General features: G+C 35.6%; 1 protein-coding gene across 1 annotated transcript; it reads left to right on the top strand.

Annotated features, from left to right (window-relative positions):
• The first annotated feature begins 5,519 nt into the window (after positions 1 to 5,519).
• On the top strand, positions 5,520 to 5,948 carry LOC149246462 (uncharacterized). Its single transcript, XM_089441642.1, has one exon. The coding sequence runs from the start codon at positions 5,520 to 5,522 to the stop codon at positions 5,946 to 5,948; it is 429 nt and encodes a 142-aa protein (XP_089297768.1).
• Positions 5,949 to 23,251: the final 17,303 nt, after the last annotated feature.

Here is a 23,251-nt window from a genome sequence, read left to right as displayed (position 1 = left end):
AAGCCAACAATAAACTTTAGGCTCAATTGAAGGTTGATACTATTTAGGTGGAGGAGAGCCAGGTTGTGGAGCAATTTGGACATTAAGAACCATAGGGTTGAAAATAACCAAACTAGAAAACTAATGGTAAACCATGGAAGGGACAACATTGTCATATAGGGGGCACCAAAACTTCCAAAAGAAGGAAAAGGACAAGGATTCCCATCAGAGGGGTTTCCTTAGTCAGTGAACTCGGGAACTATTGCCATTAGTCTCAAACTAAGATCTACTAAGGAGTATTTCCATAGGAAAGATGTTTTTTTGCGATCAATTAATTCATTTTAAAACTTAACAAAAATAAATAAAAATAGGTAACTAGGCATAAAGGTTTACCAAGCAACCATGAACTGTAATATACACCTTGAAGAACTAAGGACTTAATGTATGACTGCCAATATCCTCGCATGCTATGTTCAATGTATCACAGTATACAAGGAAGCAAACTCGGTTACCTATGGATGGATAGAAAACTATAGGGGACTCCCAGAATATACATGGTGGTACATGGGAGTGCAGTCTGTAGTAGTGTTTTCTAATGTGTAATTGTTCAATGAGAGCATTCCCATATACTTACCATGCATGGTATACCTGAAAGTACTGGAGAACGTTCCTATACACTTTTGTATGTGGAACAAGATTTCACCCTTGAGATATAACGTTGGCAAATAATGACAACTCTTATGTTCAACGATGCCGGAACACGTCTCTAGACTAGACCTCTAAATGTTTTTGTTAATTTTCCAAATGCTCCTTAGGTTAATTGAGGTAAATTTTAACGTTGATCTTGGATTAAGTTTCAGTTTTAAGGCTCAAATATCAATGTCACCTGAACACACCTATGATGCAACTAATATGAGAAAAAATGATTCTTTTCATTTCGATGAAAGCTATCTAGTGTAGGGAAAAAACACAAACATTGATGCAACAAAAAAAGCTTCCTAACTAGAATTTGTTCTTTCACTATTTCAATGAACCTACCAAAAGTAAAATGAAAATTTTAACTACTTTCCTTCTCAATGGATGAAAATGCACTTTTCAGCTTTCAACACTAAGAAATGTAATCTATGCTCAAGGATAATCCCAAAAATGACTTTTCAATGCAATTTGAAAAGTAAACTTTGAGATGAAAGCTAAGAAAATGAAAATGCAATTTCTTTTATGGTTTCCAAAAGAACTAATAATGCTTTAATCAATGAAAAAGCAGTATTCCTTCCACACATACAAGCAACAAATAGTAAATTCAATTGACCCAATAACTAAAGACTCAACCAAAATTCACTTTCACTACTTCTAACAATGGGAAGGGATTTTTCAAAACCAATAAGATTTCAACAAAAATAATGGCAAGTTCTATGCACATAGAGAAGGAGGACACTTCAAAGATCAAGACACACTAGACCTTTCTAGTAGAAACCCTAAAAATTATCACTTTTTGGACCAACGCTACTTTAATGGTCAAAATCCGTGTTGACAGGGGTTTTTAGTGCTACTTTAATGGTAAAACCTTGTGCTGAGAGGCTGACAAGGTCTTTAATGCGACTGTAAAGGGTAAAACTAGCACTGGAAACACGATTGTTTCTAGAGAAAACACGTTGGGTGAGAAAGACTTAGGAAAATGAAAAGAAATTCAAAGAGAGATCCAAAATTGACACTCTAAAGAGCATACTACTTAGAATGTAGACCCATAATGAACCTAAATTACAGATCACTAGGAGGTTGGCCAAACTAATCAAAAAGACCAAACATAAAAAGGAGGTTTGAAGGGCTGGCCAAACTAAACAAAAAGACCAAACATAAAAAGGAGGTTTGAAGGGTTATAAGCTCCCTAGTGGAGTCACCATTTTGTTGTGCAGGAAATCCTTTCTGTGGACAGAAATGATCCCTCTAGTCCTATGGGAGGATCTAGTAACAAACGAAGACAAATATATGCAAACTTTCCTAGTTTATACCAGAAAAAACAAAGGAGGATAGATGACCTACCTCACTCTGATGCTAACATCTATTGGTGTCACCCTTGATTCTTTCGCTTCCAATATCAATCTCCTCTTCATCGTTATGGATGAATACCTGCAAGGAAGATCATGTGGAGACAAAAAACACATACATAGCAAAATTCATTCCAATATAAACCATGTAATAGATCAAGGAGTATTACACTAAATGAGCAATAATTGACACATTTATGGAAAGTAAACACATAATTTATTATTAATATATGGTAAAGGGAGAATTACAACCACTTAAGCCTTGATGTTGGAAGATTACTTTAGGTGATTTTCCAAGTCCTAGCCTTAAGCTTCAAGCACTACTTTCTCCTTAGCAAAATGGGTAGCATTTGGGCATAGTTCAACACTAAGAAGGCAACCAATCAATAGAAAACCAGTTGTGGATAGTAGGGATCTCATTTATAGGAAATTATAGGGAGTTAAGAATCCATAAAAGGAGGGAGAGTTTCAACAACTCAAGGGAAAGATCCATGAAATTAGGATCAAGGATCGAGAATGGGAGATCTCACTCTAAGCCTTATTCATCTGTAACTAGCTTGTCATTCTCGAGACTTCTAGTAAGAGAAGCTTTTCCTCCACTTTAGGAAAAATTGTCTCAAGAGGTTCAACACAGGTTTTCCTTATAAAAGCCGTAGTGGTAGCACTAGATCAACTTAGTGCAAAATGTTACCAGTACGGGTCACCAATTGTGCAAATCACGTTGATCCTGAAAACTAGGTTTTTGACAAGTTTTCTCACTTCATTAATCTTGGTTAAACTCTTTTCCCTTGATGTTAAAGGGGGAGATAAGCTTGGTTTTTAGAAATAAGACTTGTGTTTTCATATGTGTTTACAGGGTTTTGAAATTGATTCCAAACACCAAAGTGGTTTTGATCAATTCCAAAGGGGAATCTTGTTAGAATTATGGATAACGTGTTGTCCTTGATGGCAACGTGATTGATAAATAACTTGATTTGAACATTGTGATAATATGATCTCATGGATAGAGAAATGATAGTTCAATGATTGTTGGATGAAAAAAGTAATGGTTGAGAAAGTATACATGATTCCTGTGAAGAAGGATCACATACATATGCAATTCTTATGAGTAAAAGTCACGTACACAATCAAAGATGAGTATTGCACAGAAGATATAGACAAAATTTATCAGATAACAACAAAGGAGAGGAATGGATTAACCTCACTGTAGATAGAAAATTGAGCTGGCAGTAGGACAATTCTTGTACCTTATATTCAGAAGAAGAATTGGAAAATTAGTAGAATAGGCTGCACGAAGTGTCTACAAGGCAATGTGCAAGGATCACTAAATCACTTCATTGTATAACTTCTAAAGTATGTAACCTGCCTTACTATGATGGTTTAGGTAATGTAAGAAATTTCATTGATGACTGTGAAAGACAAATATGAGAAGAGAAAAGGTTGTTAGCTTTGGATGTGGCCCTGAGATCTACCCCTACTAGACGGTGGGGTGCACATAAATAAAATATAGAAGATAGGCAGGAGTGTCGAAGATTAATGTGGATCAGGTTTGGGCCAGTAGATACAGAAATAAAGGTGAAATATGATGGTAAAGTTGACCCTAGGGAAAATATCCATTGATGCACTACAATATGGGAGGAGATTCCATAACATGAATGGGTAAATGGGTTTATACACACATTAGAGACAATTCCTATGAAATGGTACCTAGAAACAAAACAATGCCATGGTACTGTAAATTGGGTAGATTTGGTTGAAGGGTTTATATTAACATTCCATTTTGAATATGATTTCCCATGCATAGACTCAAATCTTTAGAAATTCATAGAAAATATCTTTGGGAATGCGACCTCACTAACATGGCAACAACTAGATTGGATTGAGTAGCTAGAACATGCATTGGAAAGCTATATCATTATTGCAGAAGAAGATGAAGATCTGCGAAATATTGACATAGCAGAATCAGAAGGACACCACGAAGTCGCTGGACCTAAGCCAGAAATACCAAATATAGTGAATCAAGTAAAGACTACGAAGGTGAATATAGGTTTAGAAGAGGAACCAAAGTTCGTAATGATTGGAGACTATTGGGATGAAGATACAATTAGTAAAGTTACAGAGCTGCTACATGAATACTAGGATCTATTCCCTAAAATTTTTTTATAAATGAGGGGCATATTAGGGGATCTTGGAGTCATGAGGGTTCCCCTTAAACTTGATGCGAAACATGTCAAGAAAAGACCCTATAGATTGAACCCAAAATATAAGGAAAAGGTGAAAGAGGAGTTAGATAAAATTATAGCATTAGGGATCACTGAACCTGTGGAGGAATCAAAGTGGGTATGTCCTATGGTGGTATAGGAAAATAAGACTAAAGGAGAAATTAGTATTTGTGTGGATCTAAGGAAATTAAACAATGCATTTGTGCATGATCCCTTCCCTACACCCTTTGAAGATGAGGTGTTGGGAAATGTAGGAGGACAAGAGGCTTACTCATTCATAGATGGATTTTCTGGCTATCATCAAATTAGGATTGCACTAGAGGATAGGCATAATGCCACATTTGCAATAGAATGAGACTCATATCAGTATGCATTGATGCCTTTTAGGTTGAAGAATGCCAATGCTATATTTTCAAGAGTTTTGGTCGCAACATTCAAGGAGTACATGCACACATGCTTGGAGGTATAATTTGATCATTGGGAAGTCTTTGGACTTTTGAAAATGAATGTTGCAAGCTTAAGGATTATGTTTGACATATGTAGGAAGTACCAGATCTCATTGAACTTAAAGAAATGTGTATTTTGTGTGCCTTTTTGCATACTAGTGGGGCATTATGTGTGCAAGAAGGGTTTGATGGTGGATCCCGTGAAGATAGATGTCATTGTAAACTTACCTCCACCAAAAATAGTGAGATAATTGCACACTACTTTGGGACACACTGGATATTATAGAAAACTCATGAAGGGGTAGGAAAAGATAATTGTGCCAATGGAGAAAATATTTAAGAAAGATGTGACCTTTCAACAAAATGAAGAATGCCAAAAAAGTCTCGATATATTGAAATAAAAGACAGTGACTGTGCTTATCTTGGTTTTCCCAGACTAGAATAAGGAGTTTCATGTTCATGTAGATGCATATTGCATAGCTTTGGGAGTATTATTGGCACAGCCTGGTGTAGGAGAAATTGATCACCCTATAGCTTTCAGAAGCAGGAAGTTGTCTAAATCAGGGTAGAATTACACTACCATAGAAAGAGAAGGCTTGGCTATGGTATATGCATTGCATAAATGCAAAAATTATTTGCTGGGATCATATTTTAAGATGTTCATAAATCATTCTGCATTGAAATATCTAGTGAATAAGCCTGTCCTAGGAGGGAAAATTTCTAGATGGTTGTTGTTATTTTAGGACTATGATTTTAAAGTTGTTAAACTAGGAAGGTTGAATATCAGGCCTGATCATCTATCAAGGTTGGAAATAGGGGGAGAACTAATGAACATTGAAGATAATATTCCTGACACACATTTTTTTGCAATCAGGTCTGCAGATGATCAATTCACAGACATTATTCAGTTTTTGGCTATAGGAATGGCCCCTGCGGAATATACTACGAAGCATAAGGAGTTGGTGGTAAAAGAAACTGATTTTTCATTGATAGAAGGACATTTTTATAATATGGGACTAGGTGAAACACTATGCAGGTATGTCCCCAAACATGAAAGACAAACTATTTTGGCAGAAGCTCATGGAGGTGTAACTAGTGGAAATTATGCAGGGAAGGCTACTGTGCATAAGGTCTTAAGAGAAGGATTATGGTGGCCCACACTACATAAGGATGCAAGGGAGTATTATCAAGCATGTGATGTATGTCAGAGAACTGGGAAGACATCAAGGAGGGATGAAATGGCATTAGTTCCATAGGTGATATTGCAGGCCTTGGATAAACAGGCCATTGATTTCATTGGACCTATCAAACCCACCTAGGAAGAAAACTAGTGTGAGGTATATAATCACAAGAATTAATTATTTGACAAGGTCGATCGAGGCACAAGCAATAAGGGATTACAATGAAAAAACTATTACGAAGTTCATTTTTGAGTATATTTTGTTTAGATTTGGGTGTCCAAAGGTCTCGATGAGCGATCAAGGATCACATTTCCTGAATAATACCATTGAGGTGTTGACTAAATAATTTGATGTGTATCATCAAAATAGCACTCCATATATGTAGTATATTGTGTTGAGCTTAAGGATTGCAAGCTTTATAGACATGGTTGACCCTGACATAATGGAGGAAAGAATGGTGCAATTTCTTGCATTAGAGGAAGACATATTTGTAGCAGGATTTCATCAGGAGGTGCAGAAAGAAAGAGAAAAGGCTTGGCATGACCAACATAAGAAGAAGACATTCCAAAAAGGAGATATTGTCCTTCTGTATGACAATAAATTCACAAAGTTCCCAGGAAATTTTAAAATGCACTGGTTGGGCCCCTATATCATCAAGTATATCGCAGATGGAGGCATAGTTTAGTTGGGGAAGTTGAATGGAGAATTAATACCAAGAAGGGTGAATGGTAGTAGGTTGAAATTGTATAGAGACAACCCTACCATGGTAGCTTTGGTCTAAAATGAAAGGAGGGGAGCCTTAGTGCCACCTATAGTTGAAAGTGGGCACTGGACTATAAACTACACTGTAGAAAAGCGCTTTGACATAGGAAGGTTACTGCACGATAGTCAGGAGTATGCCAAAGTTCGTAAGAACCATGACAAAAGAAGGATTATTCGCTAAAATGGAAGGTGCGTCAGAGTTTGCCAAAAATATTACCATTAAAAAGGAAACTTGTCATTGGAGGAGCGGAAAATTTTATTTGTGGAGACAGGTTGGAAATGATTTAGGGATAGATATGCAGTTAATAAAAAAAAATTGAGTAATATCTAAGATAATGATGGGGTTAGAAGATTAGGAGCACTATAAAAGGCTCTGTCCCGTCAATATTTTGGAAATTTTTTCTCTGAGAGCTAAAAACTCACTAAGTATTGAGAAATTGTAGAAGTTGTACTACTACATGAACACTGAAGAGTTCATCCACATATTTGAAGAGAGAGGTATAGAGGGAATTATGGAAGCTACAACACCATATGGTACACCCACAGCATCGCCCCTCACGCAGCGAATATCACCAAGGAAGAAATCTACTACAGAGAAGAGAACAAAGAAGAAGAGAGATAAGAAGTCTAAGAAGCCTATTGAACTACAACTAGAAGCCCAACCCGTACGAGATAGTGAAGAAGAAGCATAACAACAAAAGATGGAGATGGAGAGTGAAATGATTCCGTCCTTGCTTCTGCCATATTTGCCACCTAGGAAACCCAATGCAAAACTAGTTAAAGACACCAAGGATGTAGAGTATGGCACATTGACACCATTTCTAACAGAGAAAATACAATTTGAAGGAGAAGTGCTTGGAAAAACCCCACAGTTGAAGTTCGAGGACTACGAATTCAACAATTGTAAAAAATACCCGCAGTTCGCACCAAGCAGGTCCCTGAAGTAGGTCCATTACCTAGAAATAGGAGTGACAATATTGGAACCACATCAGTGGGCAAAAGGGTTTAAGCAATCATGCTTAATGAACATGTTGAACGTCTCGGACTTCGACAAAAGTACACCTAACATGGCCTGTATAAGACAATTTCTCGTGATGGTGCACGACAAATGCATTCGGATGGGAAAGAGGATCCCCATTGATGAGATGCTAATATGGCAGATTACTAGGTTTCCATACCAAGGAAGTGACCCTACAAAAGAGTTCATGGCTAAGGATCCGGATAGAGAAATAATGCAGAACATGAAGGAGAAGTTCGGCTTGGTCAAAAAAATGCGAGGCTACGACATAAATTTGATCAATGACCAAGGAGTATGTCTCACCACACAAATCTTAGCTGAGAAGATTATGCGAAAATGATGAGCCAATGAAGTCACCATAGTAGTTATTTCCCTAGTTGCGCATTGTGACAATGGTGTCTAGTAAAACTACGCAAGATATCTATATAGATAATCTCTGGAAGGTTACAAAGAAGCTCAAGAGGAAGGTAAGACCTTCATTACACATGGATTATTTTGATCATAACATTGTCAGCATGGAAGGAATGGGAGGATTTGCAGTTTCCTCAAATAGAAGCAGACGTGGGTGAAGCCGCATGGTAGGCCTTGCTTTAGTATACCAAGGAAACATTTTTATCATAGGAGAAAAACATATTTTTTGTCTTGTATCACATGGATTTACATATGTTGGTAAATCTGTACCCTAGACAATCACCAATATTGTACTATCAATATAGGTTTGTTGCAAAGTTCAAAGGAGACTTTCATAGGATCTATATATAGGCTCAAAAGGATATAATGAAGACATGGCATCCTATTCCATACTTAGCCACCTAAGATGATATTATGACATTAATACAATAATGGCCCATAGAATGGATGACTATGAAGGAGAAAGATGCAGGAGATAGTGAAACAAAGGAGGAAACTTTGTAGCACGGGGAGCCAAGTGGAAAGGATAAAGAAAAGGATGAACAAGAGAAAGAACAAGAGCAAGAGCACAATGAAGAGAAGACTAGAGAGAATATAGAGACAAAAATAGGAAAGATCATGATGTAGAGAGGAACTTCATCGAGGAGTAGAAAGAAGAAGAAAGAAAATAAATCCAAGGGCACAATGCCACTAGTCCTTACTGATGGGGACCTAGATGAAATTGGGGAGAAAATTTATGAAGTCATAGCGAAGTCATGGAACAAAATAGAGGATCACTATAACACACTCTTGAATTGAAGAATTGGAAATATTGGTGCAAACATCCATACAACCAATGCGTATAGGCCAATAAATCCAACTAGAAAGACTAATAGAGATGACATTTGGGATAAGGATAATGCAGATACTTGCCAAATATTTGTAGTTTGACTCCGCCGAAGTAAAGTAGTAGGAAAAATGTTGGGATCATGTCAATATGAACATTGCAGCACTACCCATTCTAGTATTACATGACATGCAACAAGGCATCATAAATGAGATAAAGAAGCGCGAACAAGGAACTTCACAATTAAATATTCATGTAGAGCAAAAGCACATTGTGCTGAAGAAAAAACTCGACTAGGCCATCAAGTATAAGAGTTAGACAGAGCTACAACAATAGATATTTAAACAGGTGGTTGAACCCACTTGCAAGGAAGTTTTGGACATGGATGTCTGTTATGAGGAATCAGTAGAAGATAAGGTCGCGAAGCTCGGACTTGTAGTCAAGGAATCAAAGAAGAAGATCATGGATGTGCAGTTTGAATATGAAATAAAGGTTAGTTATTTGAAAATGAAGCTATAGCTAGTCACGCCACTAGAAGTGCATAAAGAAAGGGAGATCGCCCTAAATACTGCAGTGACAGGCATCTCCGAGACAATGGAAGAGTGTGGAAAATTATTGGACGAGATCATGCATATTTGGACTTCATTGTAGTAAGATCTGAACATACAAATCATAGAAGATGAAATCCAGTAGAAGAAGAAGTAGCTAGAGGAGATTTGGGTAACTACAAAGACCTTGCCAGTCTCATAGAAGCTCACCAGAATTAGTGAAGGCAAGGCACTTCCGAAACAGATAGAAGAACTCAGAAGGAAAGAACAATTTTTGACAAAGAGAACTCAACCATGGAAGGATGAGGCTTTCCAACTATTGCAGGAAGTGGATGGGAAGCTCCAGGAGCTTTGACAAAATGAAGGAGAAATGTTGTAGAAGACTAAAGGACTAGTGACAGAGGCACTACTGGAAGAAGTGTGCAAAGAAGAGAAGTAGACAAAAAAGATACTATAGCAGTATAACATTGCTTACAACAACATCATAGCAAAGATTCGAGGCAAAGCAGTTGAGTGACTCTGGATGAGTCAAATGTGAGTGTTGGGGGCCTGTTGGGCACAACCCAACTTGGCCCAATTTTGGTAAAAAATCCTCATTTTTAGGGAGCAGAGTGTGTGTTACCGAAAAACCATGTACCACACGGTGTTTTAGGGGCTTTGGGGTTGGTAGAAGTCCCTTCTTTTTGTAACGGGTTTTGGGAAATAGTTGATTGTTTTTAGGAGGACCATGGTATTTTGATGTATCCATTGATGTAATTAGTATATATAGGAGAAAATATGTAAGTCAAAGGCAAAAAATAGTAATGATATGAGCATAAGGAAATATCTTTATAATCATTGTTTGGGTCCTTAAGGAAAGGCTCCGCAGCTGAGTGCATGGAGACCTAAAGTCAATATCTGAGTGTGCAGACACTTGCAATTGGGTGCGTAGGTCGAGGAATTATACATTTTTTCAAATATTTAATATATGACGTATAGTTTTGATGAACATAAACTGTGTATGATTATTGTGTCTCTTTGCTTTATGTTCAGTATTTTGGTTATATTTTACTTTCGTGCAATATTGTTTGTGGTTGTTAATGACATGGTTAAGTAGATAATCCAACATCGTGAAGGAAATAATAAAGTAGTAAGTGAAAGTAGAGTAGGAAGTCCACAACCCATTATCCCTCAAGGCTACATAAAATTGGTTCTACAACCTCCTATGGTTACTTCAGGTGAGACTGTGATTTGCTTGTAGGTCATTTTTGAAAGGGCCAGTGATTTAGGGTTTTGTTGGTGCATAGTAAGATCGAACCTAGGTCAATCCTGAACAAACCAACACTTGAGTCATTAAGACTTGAAATGGTTGGATTTTATGTAGTATTAGAAGGATCTATAAGAGGTCTTGGTATTTTATGAGAGGATGACGGGGTGAGTGGATAAATGAAATGGTATCCTATATATTCTTCTATAATTTTCCTTTTCTATGACCTAGATATCTAGGATTCGTTTTTTAATTTCCATCCACTTATATTGTAGTGCAGATAAAATATTTTTTCCTTTGGCCACTTGGGATTGTTTTTTTATGAACTCTAAGTAATCCACTTAACTACCCATATCTTCTTCAATATTTACAAATTTGAGGACTATATTTGTAGATCCTGATTTTTCTGTCCAAATTTGGTTAGAGCAACATTGTGAGGTTTTAGGTCAAAATTGATCAAATTGTCATGTTGATTAATATTGAATGAAGTTATAGAGTAATTGATAATGCACAATGAACCTACAAGGCTAAAAGTATGGTGATTGTTGAAACTGTAACCAAGGTCAGTCTTCATAATTGTCATTACACTTGTATCAATATGTATTTTATGTAAAAACAAAAGAAAAAAACATATTATTATTTTCTAGGACTTTCTTCATGATTTGTTTTGGTCAAAAGAAAAATTAAAATGCCATATTATCCATGACCCTTGTAAAATAAGTAAAATTTTATTTTTTGACAGTGTCATTTGTCCATCCAATCTACCAATTTGTCCCTCCAAGGAACAAGTCAACTCTACTCTTGGAGGCACCTTTTTAGATAAAGGAGCCCATTATACATTAGAAACATTACTCCACCACAAAGTAAGGAATTTTATGTTCATCTATTCAAATGTATGAGGAATATTTTTTATGGTATATGAGATTACTAAGGCACTATGTTTGTATGAGAAGGAAAGCGCGTTGAGGACCATTATCTCTGAAGAATGCGAGCTATGGAAGGGTTGTTATCTCTATGAAATGAAAGCTACACGAAGGGATATTATGTATATGAAATGAAAGTTGTAGGAAGGATCATTATCTCCGTGGAATACGAGCCATTTAAGACACTCTATCTTTGTGGGATGTGGAATTTAAGGATAAGCATGTGGTAGATTATTAAAGGAAAAATTTGAGATATAGATGGAGGGCTAACTTGGAACTTGGGTTACTGGTCAATTTATCTATGACTTGGATTTCTCCTATTAACTAAAGATTCTATAAGGATAGGATTGCTCAGTTTTCCTCTTGTGACTTTTTCCCTAGCCTCTGGCCTAATTTTTGGTGTTCCTTATCTTTTTGTGCATTGTACTTGTATAAATTATTGATGACCTAATTAATGAAGTAAAATGCTAAATGGAAAACATATACAAATAGTAACAAGTCATTATCATGTTAAGAAATTCTCTCTTATATTCAAAATTCTATGGTCCAAATTATTCATGTGAAGAAGTATAGAGGTTCCCAAGTGAAGAAACATGTCCTCTCTGTGATCGAAATAATGATGATCCTAGTACAATATGATATGTTTAAATATCCTTGTGAATACCTTTGTAATAGAAATGAATTCAATATGTGAAATACCAAGCTTGTTTTTATCCATCTCTATAAAAGAATGTACACTTCTTGTGTAAGAAGGGTCAAGTCCCTATGTTATCTCTATGGTGAAAAGCTCAATTTTTAGTGATCCAAAATTCTAAAACTATGGAATGTCATGAAGTATGAGGCCATAAATTTTTGTGGAACTATGCAAGCCATGGAACTATGATATATATTTGTGAAGAAAGGACACTGATATGAATTATAAAGTATCCAAAATCTCTGTAATGTGACCTAAAGAACGAGCTTCTTTATCCCTGTGGAAAGAGGACAAGTGAGAATTTGATTTTCTTATGATCCAAGTTTGAAGAAAAACCTAATAAGTCATATAACCTGTTCGAAGTTCATATTTGAACAATCTGAAGACTAAATTAGAAATCTAAAATAAAAAATCCAAGCATGTATTCTTCCTCCTCTAAGTACACATCATTTGAAGGATCTAAAGTCTCTTTTTCTTTGTAATTTGTGTGAGATCTAAAGGTTATTCATCTCAATAATACAAGTAAAGTTTATGGCTTCTATATCTATGAGACAATGCATACACATGATAATATCTTTGTAACCTAGGCTGAGCTACTTGTGGAAACTGTTCTCCTTGAAAATTCATGGATTTGAAGAGGCGAATCATAAACACTTTATCACTATAGAATTCTGAAGTCTATTCGAAGTTTGTGGAAATACAATCTATACCAAGCCTCATCTTTGTGGTGTCAAGGTTAAGTTTGAAATCAAATCAAGCTGCAGGGGTCTCCAAAAGAAGGGTATCATCACTGTGATAATCACTATGATCAAATCAGAAGTAGTTCTATGCTTTGGTGTTTATAAGAATTGCATCTTACACATTCTTTGAAGGTTTTCCCTTGTCTTGAAAACATGGAACTACAAATATAAAGGGTTCTCTATTGCTATATGTTAGGTCCCTATAATACTAATGTATTACCTCATTGTTATTTTCAATGTAGCCCCTTTATTTTTATTGTTGTGCCCATGTAGTCCCCATATTTTTATATTGTGCCCCATAGAAGCCCACTATTGTTATTGTTGTGTCCTTATATTATTATTGTTATGTCGACTCTAATTATATTGTGACCCCTTAGACTCCTATATATAGAAAGGAGGTTTGTCATTTGAATCATCCAAGAATTGTTCATTTGTTTAATGTAAAGGAGTTTATCCCCTCAAAGAGGCTAATTTTGAAGTCGTTGATCTATCTCTTCTTCTATTTTGTGAGCTGGTTGCATAACATTTGGTATCAGAGCTTTGGATTCTAGAGTTTCGCTTCTTCAAACAGGTCATCTTGGAATTTTCGCTATAATTTTTTTTCTACAAGGATTCAAAAGCTAAAATGTTTACCACGTGGATCTGATACATCAGATAACTTCTTGTAAAAATTTTAGATCTTGGTTCGCTATATTTTTGGATATATGTTTTGAGGAAGTTAGGTTTTGTGTAGGCTCCATAATTCTGTCTCAAACAGGTGACCTAGGGAAAATCATCATAACTTTTGTTTCAGGTATTGGATTTGAATTCTATAAAAAGTAGCTAAAATTTCATGGAATATAGTTTTTTTTGTAGAAATGTCAAGGTCAAAGGTCGAAACAGTGACATGTGGCACTCCGTACAACTTGGCTCTACTGAGCCAATCCATAATCCGACCATCGTGGGAGATTTGGCATAACTATTTCTTGAAGAATCCAATCTTGGTTTGAATTGTGGGGTTGGAAAGAAGAATCATAGAGCTACCAAAGGACGAATTTTTAGACCTTGGAGATAAGAAATTGCATAGATACAACATATTAAATATTGAGTTCCTACAAAGCGAAAAACAAGTGTGTATTTTTTAAAATTTGCATAAGTTCTGTTTGAAAAATTAGTTTCAAGTGATTCAAAGGGCATAGAAAAGCATAATTATAATTAATTGATTCCTTAAAGAAACAAAATGGAAACACCTAGTAAGCAACCTGAAATCTCTACTATGAAACATGAAGAAGAGGAAGAAATGCAACATGGTATATCAAAATTACAAGACCAAGTGCAACAAATATTGCTCTCACAAAAAGTAACAGAAGCTAAGATGGATGGTTTGAAGAATGACATGGAATCAAATATAAATGGTATACAATAAAAAATGAAAGGAAAATGGAATATTTGGAGAAATACATGGAAGGTTTGAAGGAAGTTTTGACAAAGTTTCTACAAGAAATGCGTCCTAATGGCGAAAAGGTAGTAGAGGAAAATCATGATGAGAACAAAAGAAATGCTAATCATCATTTCATAGAATCTAACATGGGATTGAAAACCCACCATATTCCGAAGATAGATCTGAGGAAGTTTGATGGAAAGGATACCGTAACATGGATACTACAGATGGAGCAATATTTTGATCTCCATAATGTGCAAAACACACAAAAGGTACGCATTGAAACTTTATATTTAGAACCAAATCAATTTGTATGGTATTGATGCCTTTGCTCTCATAATTTTTTTTTTACTTGGTTAATTTTTATGAAGGAAATGATAGCACATTATGAGTATACAAAGATAAATGCCTTATTTAGCTAATTGATAAATTTCAAACAAAAGGGTTCAATGGTGGAGCTCATTGAGGACTTCCAAAAATTGAATATAAGGGTAAATTATATTCCAAAGGAGCATAGGATTGATGTCTTCATAGGGACTTTAAAGGATAACATCCAACTTGAGTTTTTCCTTTGGGAATCAGATTCATTAGAGAAGCCATTCAGGTTGGCAAGAAAATGAAAGAAAAAATATGGCAACAAGGAAGGCTACCACTCACAACTATAAAGATGGAAGTGTTGTTGCTCCTAGCCTTCAAAAACTTACAAGGTTGAAACCAAAATAATTGGAAGAAAAAAGAGGAAAAGGGCTTTGTTACATTTGTGATAGAAAATACACTAAAGGTCATAAGTGTGCTGAGAAGAAATTAATTTACATAGATTGTGAAGAGGATGAAGAAAAGGAATAAGAAAAGTCAAAAGAAAAGGATATACACCAGGAACCAACCCCATAGAAACAAGAAATGAGTATGTCTGTATCTGGTAATGCATTAGTAGGAATTACCACTCCTCAAACTCTCAAGATACAAGGACATATCAAGAAGAAAAAGGTAATAGTGTTGATTGATTCAGGTAGTACCCATAATTTTATTCAATGTAAGATATCAAAGGAATTGAATTGCTTCCTATATTCAGCACCATAGTGTTAAGTGATGGTCGAAAATAGAGGAACCATAAATTGCTTCGGAAAGCGCCATAATATCAAGTTATCCATGGGAGAATATGTATTGAATAGTCCAATGCTTTCCATTCCAATGGGTGGTGCTAATGTTGTACTAGGAGTCCAATGCTTATAATATTTGGGTACAATAGCTTTTCATTTTCAAGAACTTTTCTTGATTCTTTTTTGGGAAGGAAAGGCAGTTGAATTAAGGGGTATCACATGGAAACTAGGAAATATAATCAACTCTAATTTCATGACAAAGCTTCTAAAGAAATAAAAATAGGGTGTAATTTCACAATTATGTTCACTAGAGGTGTAAACATTGAAATCATCGATTTCTCCAGATCTCCAAAAAGACTGGGACAATCATTCCAAGGTATTTGAGACTCCTAAAGGCCTCCCACCTATTCATGATCATGATCATGATATTCATTTGATTATAATAAGTGTTCCTCCAAACATCAAGCCTTACAGATATCCCTATGCCCAAAAGAGTGAAATTGAATGTATGTTTGCAAAAATGATAGAGGCTGATATAATTCAACCCAGTCAAAGTTCTTTCTCTACTCTAGTAATATTGGTGCAAAAGAAGGATGGATCATGGCGCATGTGTCAATATTATAGGGAGCTCAACAAGCTCACTATTAAAGATAAATTTCCCATTCCTGTCATTGATGAATTATTGGATGAATTACATGGAGAAATTTACATCAACAAGTTGGATATTCATTCAAGATACATCCACCATCCATCACATCATGATATTTAAGAGAAAATTATAACATTCGAGTAGTGGAAGATCACATTTAGCATCAACAAAAAGTTCTCCAACTCTTAAAGGATAACCTTAATTTGTTGCATAATAGAATGAAACAACAGGTAGATCAACATTGTAGGGAAGTAAGTTTTGATTTAGGCGACTTAGTATTTTACGACTACAACCATGCAAAAAAATGTCCATAGCAAGCTAAGAAGGTGTCAGGCGGAAAGAGTCGATAGTGCGGACACAACCAACCTCCCTAGGAGCCTAAGACTCTCTAGTGACAAACAAGACAAACAAGAGCAATCCTTCTCTAAACATGCATTTACTATATAAGAAATCAAGTGTTTAGATCCTACCTATAGTCCCACGCTGTTGTAGTAGTCCAGCCTCGCTGATCCGGATGAGCTCCTCCTTCACTTTGAAACCTGCATCCACTAACAATCAAACGATTAAATAGCACTTGATAATCTCATAGAATAAAACATATTTAACACATAGACCAAGGAGTACATGAAACAACTCATAAATAACAAGTTATTGAGAAGAATGGACTCATTTGCATTAATAGGAAACAAAAGGAACAATTACAACCTGAGCCTTGGTGTTGTGCAAGTCCCTCCCAGGGTCCATCAAGAGTTCTCCTTTACTTTGACAAAGCTCACCCACTTCCAAATAGAACAAGCAAAGATGGCAATCTCTCCTCACAAGCTTCTAAATGGGAGTCCTAATTCCAGCAGCATCTACCCTTAGAAATGTTTAGCTTCCAACCTCTCCTCCTTCTGGCCAAATGCCTGTATTTATAGTGGTCTAGAGGAAGTTATTCAGGTCCACCATCAATGGGATAATCCCCTCTTTGGATGGGATAGCTCCCTTATTGATGGGATAAGTTCCTCTTTGATAGGGGTACATGAACCATCTGGAGGCGCTCAATACACGTCGAACAACCTTCTAGAATGCTCTAGAAATGACCACAAGTAACTTTTTAAAGATGAAACTTGCACATTTTGACCTTTACAGGGGGATGCACCTGCCCCTTTACATACAGAGCGTACAAGTACGCAGCTTTTGTGAACATTGGGTGCGTACCCGCAGGTAAGGTTGAGAGAACCTGCGTACCCAGAGATAAATACATTTATAAAGACTTTCTCTCTTTTTGGAGTTTGACATGGAGAGCAGAGGCATAAGACTTGCCCAGGAGGATAGCATGACTGTTGATAGAGCCATACTAACTGTAAATTGCCATGGTGTCATTTTTTAGTGTAATAGAAGGATAATAAATTATCACCAAAGTATTATGGTCCTTACAAGGTGTTGCAAAATATTGGTACTATGGCATACAATTTGGAGCTTCCTGCATCTTCCCAAGTGCGCCCAGTTTTCCATGTTTCATGCTTAAAGAAGGTTATAGGTGACAAGCTCCCAGTTCAAACAATATTTCCAAAACTTGACGAGGAAGGAAAAATCATATCAGAACCTGAAGCAGTCATGAAAACAAGAACTCGACAGCTACGAAATTTATTGATTTCAGAGTATCTCATCAAGTAGAAGAACTTAACCATTGAATATTCCACATGGAAGGATGAGAATTTTATATAGAAGCATCCATAACTACTCAAGCATTGAGTACAACACTTTTTTGAAGAAGGGGGGCATGTTAGGTGCCTATAATACTAATGTATTCCATGATTTTACTGTTAGTGTAGCCCCCTTATTGTTATTGTTGTGCCCATATAGTCCCTATATTTTTATTATTGTGCCCCATAGAAGCCCACTATTGTTATTTTTGTGCCCTTACATTATTATTGTTATGCCGACTCTAATTATATTGTGACCCCTTAGACTCCTATATATAGAAAATAAGTTTTTTCATTTGAATCATCCAAGAAATGTTCATTTCTATAATTTAAAGGAGGTTTCCCCCTCGAAGAGGCTTATTTTGAAGTCATTGATCTATCACTTCTTCTATTTTGTGAGCTGGTTTCATAACACTATACCCATAAGAACTAAGGTCAGGCTTATTGCTCAGAATTGAAAGACCTCAGGACTACCAATTAAGGTCGAATAACGTTAGGCATGATTGTGAAAAGTATGCTATTATTCTTAAGCATGAATCCTTTGAATGAAAACCTTATGATGAACCTGAATATGATATTATATTACAAGGATCTCTAGCTCAGACATATTACAAAAATCTGCCCTAATGTCTCTTTGAAGTAAAAAAATTGAAGAAATTGTTGGATTGGTTTGGCTTGAGATCCTAGTTACAATACAACTTGAAGTGTGGCATATATGTAATCCTTTTGAAGCTCAGTTGTGACATGGCTCATTTAGAATCAAGGTCAGATATGAAGGTCAAGTATCAAAACTACAATGTTACAAGCCAAGGATATTGGAGTAAAAGTTGATGCCAAAGTCTCTTAAATATTGAGATCTACCATGATGAAATACAATGGTTGCTTGGCTTGATGAAGTCAAGATTAACTGTCAATTAAATCAATGACATAAGAAATCTAGGGTCTTGGCATTTGGGCACTTGCAAATTAAGAGTCTAGGGTTTACAAAAACCCTAGCAAGTTGAGAAGAAGCTAAAAGGAAAAGTCTTGATCATTCAAGTGTGTTGATCTATAAACCCTAGCAAAGGTTTGAACAAGAAATATCTAGGGTTTGTACCCTAGGATTGATTGCTTCCATTGAAAGAAGTAGAAACCCTAGCCTATGCATGATGATGTGGATGAAGTTGTCTTACAAGTTGGATGCCAGATGGAACTAACAAGTTACAAGTGAATTCAAGAAGTCCATAGATTAATATGCAACTAACTCTTCTAAAAAATATAAGTATTTTATACCTTTTCTCTTTGATTAAGACTATTGTTATTGTCTTTAATTTTTGGTTAATCTCTTGTCTATGTATCCTTTGCTTGGTTATAATTGTTCTTCTATATCCTCCTAGTAAGGTTTGCAGGTCAATAGCAAGGATTGCTTAGGATTTGGCAACAAATGGAAGAAATGGAAGAATGGAAGAAAAACATAAGGACTTTTTTTGATGTGTACTAAAGAAGAAAATTTAAAATATGAGAGAAGTCAAGAATGCAACTAATAACAACATGGAAGCAAGAAGGATCTCCGAGTAAGAAGGAAATAATCATTTGCCTCAGTTGGAAAGTTTACCTAGATTTTGAAGGAGCCTCATGATTAAAGAAGACCTAATACTTTGGGAAAGAAGGACTCATGAGTCAAAGGTAGAAATATTGACTTCAGAGGGAGATAGAGGCAAAATTTGACATGAAGGATCTTACACTACAACTTGGGACTTGAGGATACATCGATTGGGTTGGTAGTCCTGACGATACAGATATTACTGATGGTTGGAATCTGGTATGTTTTCTTGGAAGAGCATGAAGCAGGATTCTATTTCCTTGCGAAAGCATAAGATATGGCAATTTGTACAATTATATGTGAAGTAGTTTGGCTCCATAAAAATTTTGGACTATTTTACGATGTGTTGGATTTGATCATGATACTTTAGAAAGTTTGTCAGAAAAACTAGCTTTTCATGGAAGGTCAAAGCACTTTATGATTCAAGATTATGGTGCAGATAGGAGCTGAGAAGCTACAACAGATTCAACGGATGAACAAGAAGCTAATGTAAGGGAATAATGAGTACTTCTGAGACAATATTGGGTTTGTGGATTACTCCTCCTAGGTTGAGAGAGAGTGAGGATGGACACCTGGTTCTCCATGTGTCATGTACTATGGCCATGAATAATAGGTGTAAGTCAAGTACATGAACACATATAGGGATAATGGTAGATTGGATAAGCATCATGGACTGAAATTATTGAGACATGTACTGTGACCAGGACTAACAACCGTAAGTCAAGTATATTGATCTGATATAAGAATGTTCCAGAGGACTGACATTTCCTTGTGTCAAGTACTGTGAAAACAAATTAGGAAATGGTCTTGTCGAGGACATACTTTGTTGAACCTAGGTGGAGTATGCACCTCAGAGAGGTGGTTGTGTGGTGTTCTATTAGATTCCTCCCAAAATTGTGCTCTGATTTAGTGGGAGATAGAGCTTACTTGTCAAGGCCTTGGTAATTTGACAATATTGGTCATGATGGTATTTATAATGATGCTTATCAATCTATATCCTTTCTTATAGAAGTATTCAAATTGAGAATATACCAATGATTCATTATGAATACCTCCCTAGTTAAGAGGGAGTGTTGAAATTGTAACTAGGGTCGGTCTTAATAATTGTCATTATATTTGTATCAATATATATTTTATGTAAAAATAAAAGAAGAAAATTTATTATTATTTTCTAACATGTTCTTCATACATTTTTTTGGTAAAAATAAAAATAAAAAGGGCATGTTTTTCATGAACCTTGTAAAATAAGTAAAGTTTGAGTTTTTGACAGTGGCATCTTTCCATCCAGTCTACCAAGTTATCCCTCTAAGGAAGAAGTCGACTCTACTTTTGGAGGAACCTTTTTGGATAAAGGCAACCACTATATATTAGCAACATTACTCCACCACAAATTAAGCAATTCGATGTTAATATATTCAGATGTCTGAGGCATATTTTCTATGGTATACGAGCTTACTAAGGCACTATGTCTCTGTGAGAAGGGAAGCTATGTAAGGACCATTATCTATGAATAATATGGGCTATATAAGGGTTGTTATCTTCGTAAAATGTGAGCTGCAAGAAGGGTTGTTATCTTTGTGAAATGTGAGATGAAAGAAGTAATCAAGTAAAGACTAGGTCAAAGTTGCAGTCAAACCCATTTTCCACACAAAGAAGAATTTAAACTATCTTTATCTTCCAAACTATATGTTTGGATTGTCATGAAAATGTACCTTCTTTATCTGATCTTATACCTGTTTTGTCTGTTATTTCTGTACATGTTCTCTCTTCTCCCACTACCCCATATTTTATTCTAATGTCACAAAATGAAGTATCCTTAGGAATGGTGCCCATGATTCATTATTTTTAAGAAGCTCCCATTCAACAATAATTTTTATAAGCCCGTGATGGTAAATATGTTTATCACTATTTGGATTTCTTTGAGCTATTTTGGACATCTTAGTTAAACTTCTTAGGAAATAATAGGGAAAATTTAGAGTGATTTTTCCTCAAGTGTTGCAAAATATTAATGTGATATAGATAAATTGAGTTGAACCTTCCATCACAAGTGACATACCTCTGTATTATGCGTTCTATCTCATCCCAAGGATGTCATAACCAAGTACTGGGAATTCATCCTTTATGGGTTAGCTATGGACCTTTTAATGAAGTAATGCCAAGGCCAATCTTGTATATGTTGAGTTTTAAACCATTTTTCACCTTGCTAGGGTAGTCCTCTAACTTGACTCAATATATATTTTGATAGATGAATAGTTAAATCTCCAACTTGGGCATAGTTTCCATCAAATGTTAATGCAAAAGCTTTTGAAACATTTTTGTTATATCCTTGAAACTTTAAAAGGAAATCTAGACAATCCTTCTCCTCCAGGAATTTTATGGTATCTGGATGATATTTGTTTATCTCAAATCCATAAGGTTCTATTTTTCCACTCATTTTTCTTTCTATCCATTGTTTTCTAGTTTGCCTGTTGATCACTATTTTTGTAGCCTTGTAGGTTCACTGTGCACTAAGAATTACTTTGTTAGTCATTCAAAATCAACTAATCACAATATTTTGAGGCATTTGATTTAAAAACTCAATTTTCTCAATGAATTTCAATACCTCTCTTTTTATAAAAGGATTTTTTTAAGTTTGAGTTAATGGTCCTGATATTCCTTTGAAATTTTGATTAAACAAAATATGTTGTCAGTTGTGCGTGAATTGTCTACTAAAAAACATAGTAAATAAAGGCTCTAATACTTTTTATGAAAATTTTATCAAGAAATTTTCAACTTATTTAGACTGATAATTCACACCTCTAATGCCTCACAAATTAAAGCTAGGATTCTGATGTTAATCCCAATAAATTCACAGAAAAAATGGTTTATTTGGTTTCTAGGGTTTTGAGTTTTTGACTTTTCAAAATCAACTAATACCCTACAAGCTTTACAAATCATTTTCTTGAATACTAGATAGCAACTTCTAATTTTAATCTGTTTAAAAAGTATTTCTCAACCCTAATTTCGTGCCCTAAGCAAAAAAGATGATTTTATGAATGAAAGTGGTTTTTGTGAGTATAATTTTTCCTAAATGACCCAAAACAATTATGAGTGATCAATCCATGTTTTTAACTTGAAAAATTTAAACTATGATTTCATTTTGGCTACAAAACCATGGTTTTTCCTTTGTCATATTCATGGAATGAAATATGAAACACATTCAACTAGGCACTAGGACATAGATTATGAAACATAATATATTATGGTAGTGAGATGCTTACCTTCTGAATCCCATGATATCGAGTCCCTTTTACAGAAGAATATTGAGTCTTTTTTCACAAGAATATTGAGTCCTTTTTCACAAGAATTCTTCTTATGGTTATGAGATAAGGTAATCAAATAAATGTTGGCTTGTTGGGGCCTGACCTAGGTTCAATGGTGATTTAGCCAAACAAATCCCCGTACTACTGACCCTTTTGGCAACAGTCCATAGAGCGTGGATTGAGGTCTCCCCTAAAGTAGTATGGGAGGGTGCTAGAATGAGGTTTCCACACCCTGGAGATGTCTGATGGTATCAAGTGGTTCGCAGTTTGACCTTGCACGCACGTTGCTATGCGCACTTACCCATACCTCGTAGCCTGAGATGCCACCTTCGCACAGCCCTACTCGGAGACCGAACAGTGTTATTACCCAAGTACTTACTCACAACCCGATATTAGGTCATTAACTGAACTTATTTATACACTTTTAGTTATACCTCACAATATTCACAATTCATATAAGTGCGCTCAG

The sequence above is a fragment of the Pinus tabuliformis genome, chromosome 7 (genome assembly GCF_031772625.1).
Source record: "Pinus tabuliformis cultivar Carrire ecotype Pingquan chromosome 7, CPIR1, whole genome shotgun sequence".
NCBI lineage: Eukaryota > Viridiplantae > Streptophyta > Pinopsida > Pinales > Pinaceae > Pinus > Pinus tabuliformis.
The sequence above is the reverse complement of the archived record's forward strand: the minus strand, read 5'-3'. Positions and strand labels throughout refer to the sequence as shown.

Excerpts from the sequence above, each read along its gene's own strand:
- LOC149246462 (XM_089441642.1), top strand. The coding sequence starts at position 5,520 with ATGAACATTGAAGATAATATTCCTGACACACATTTTTTTGCAATCAGG.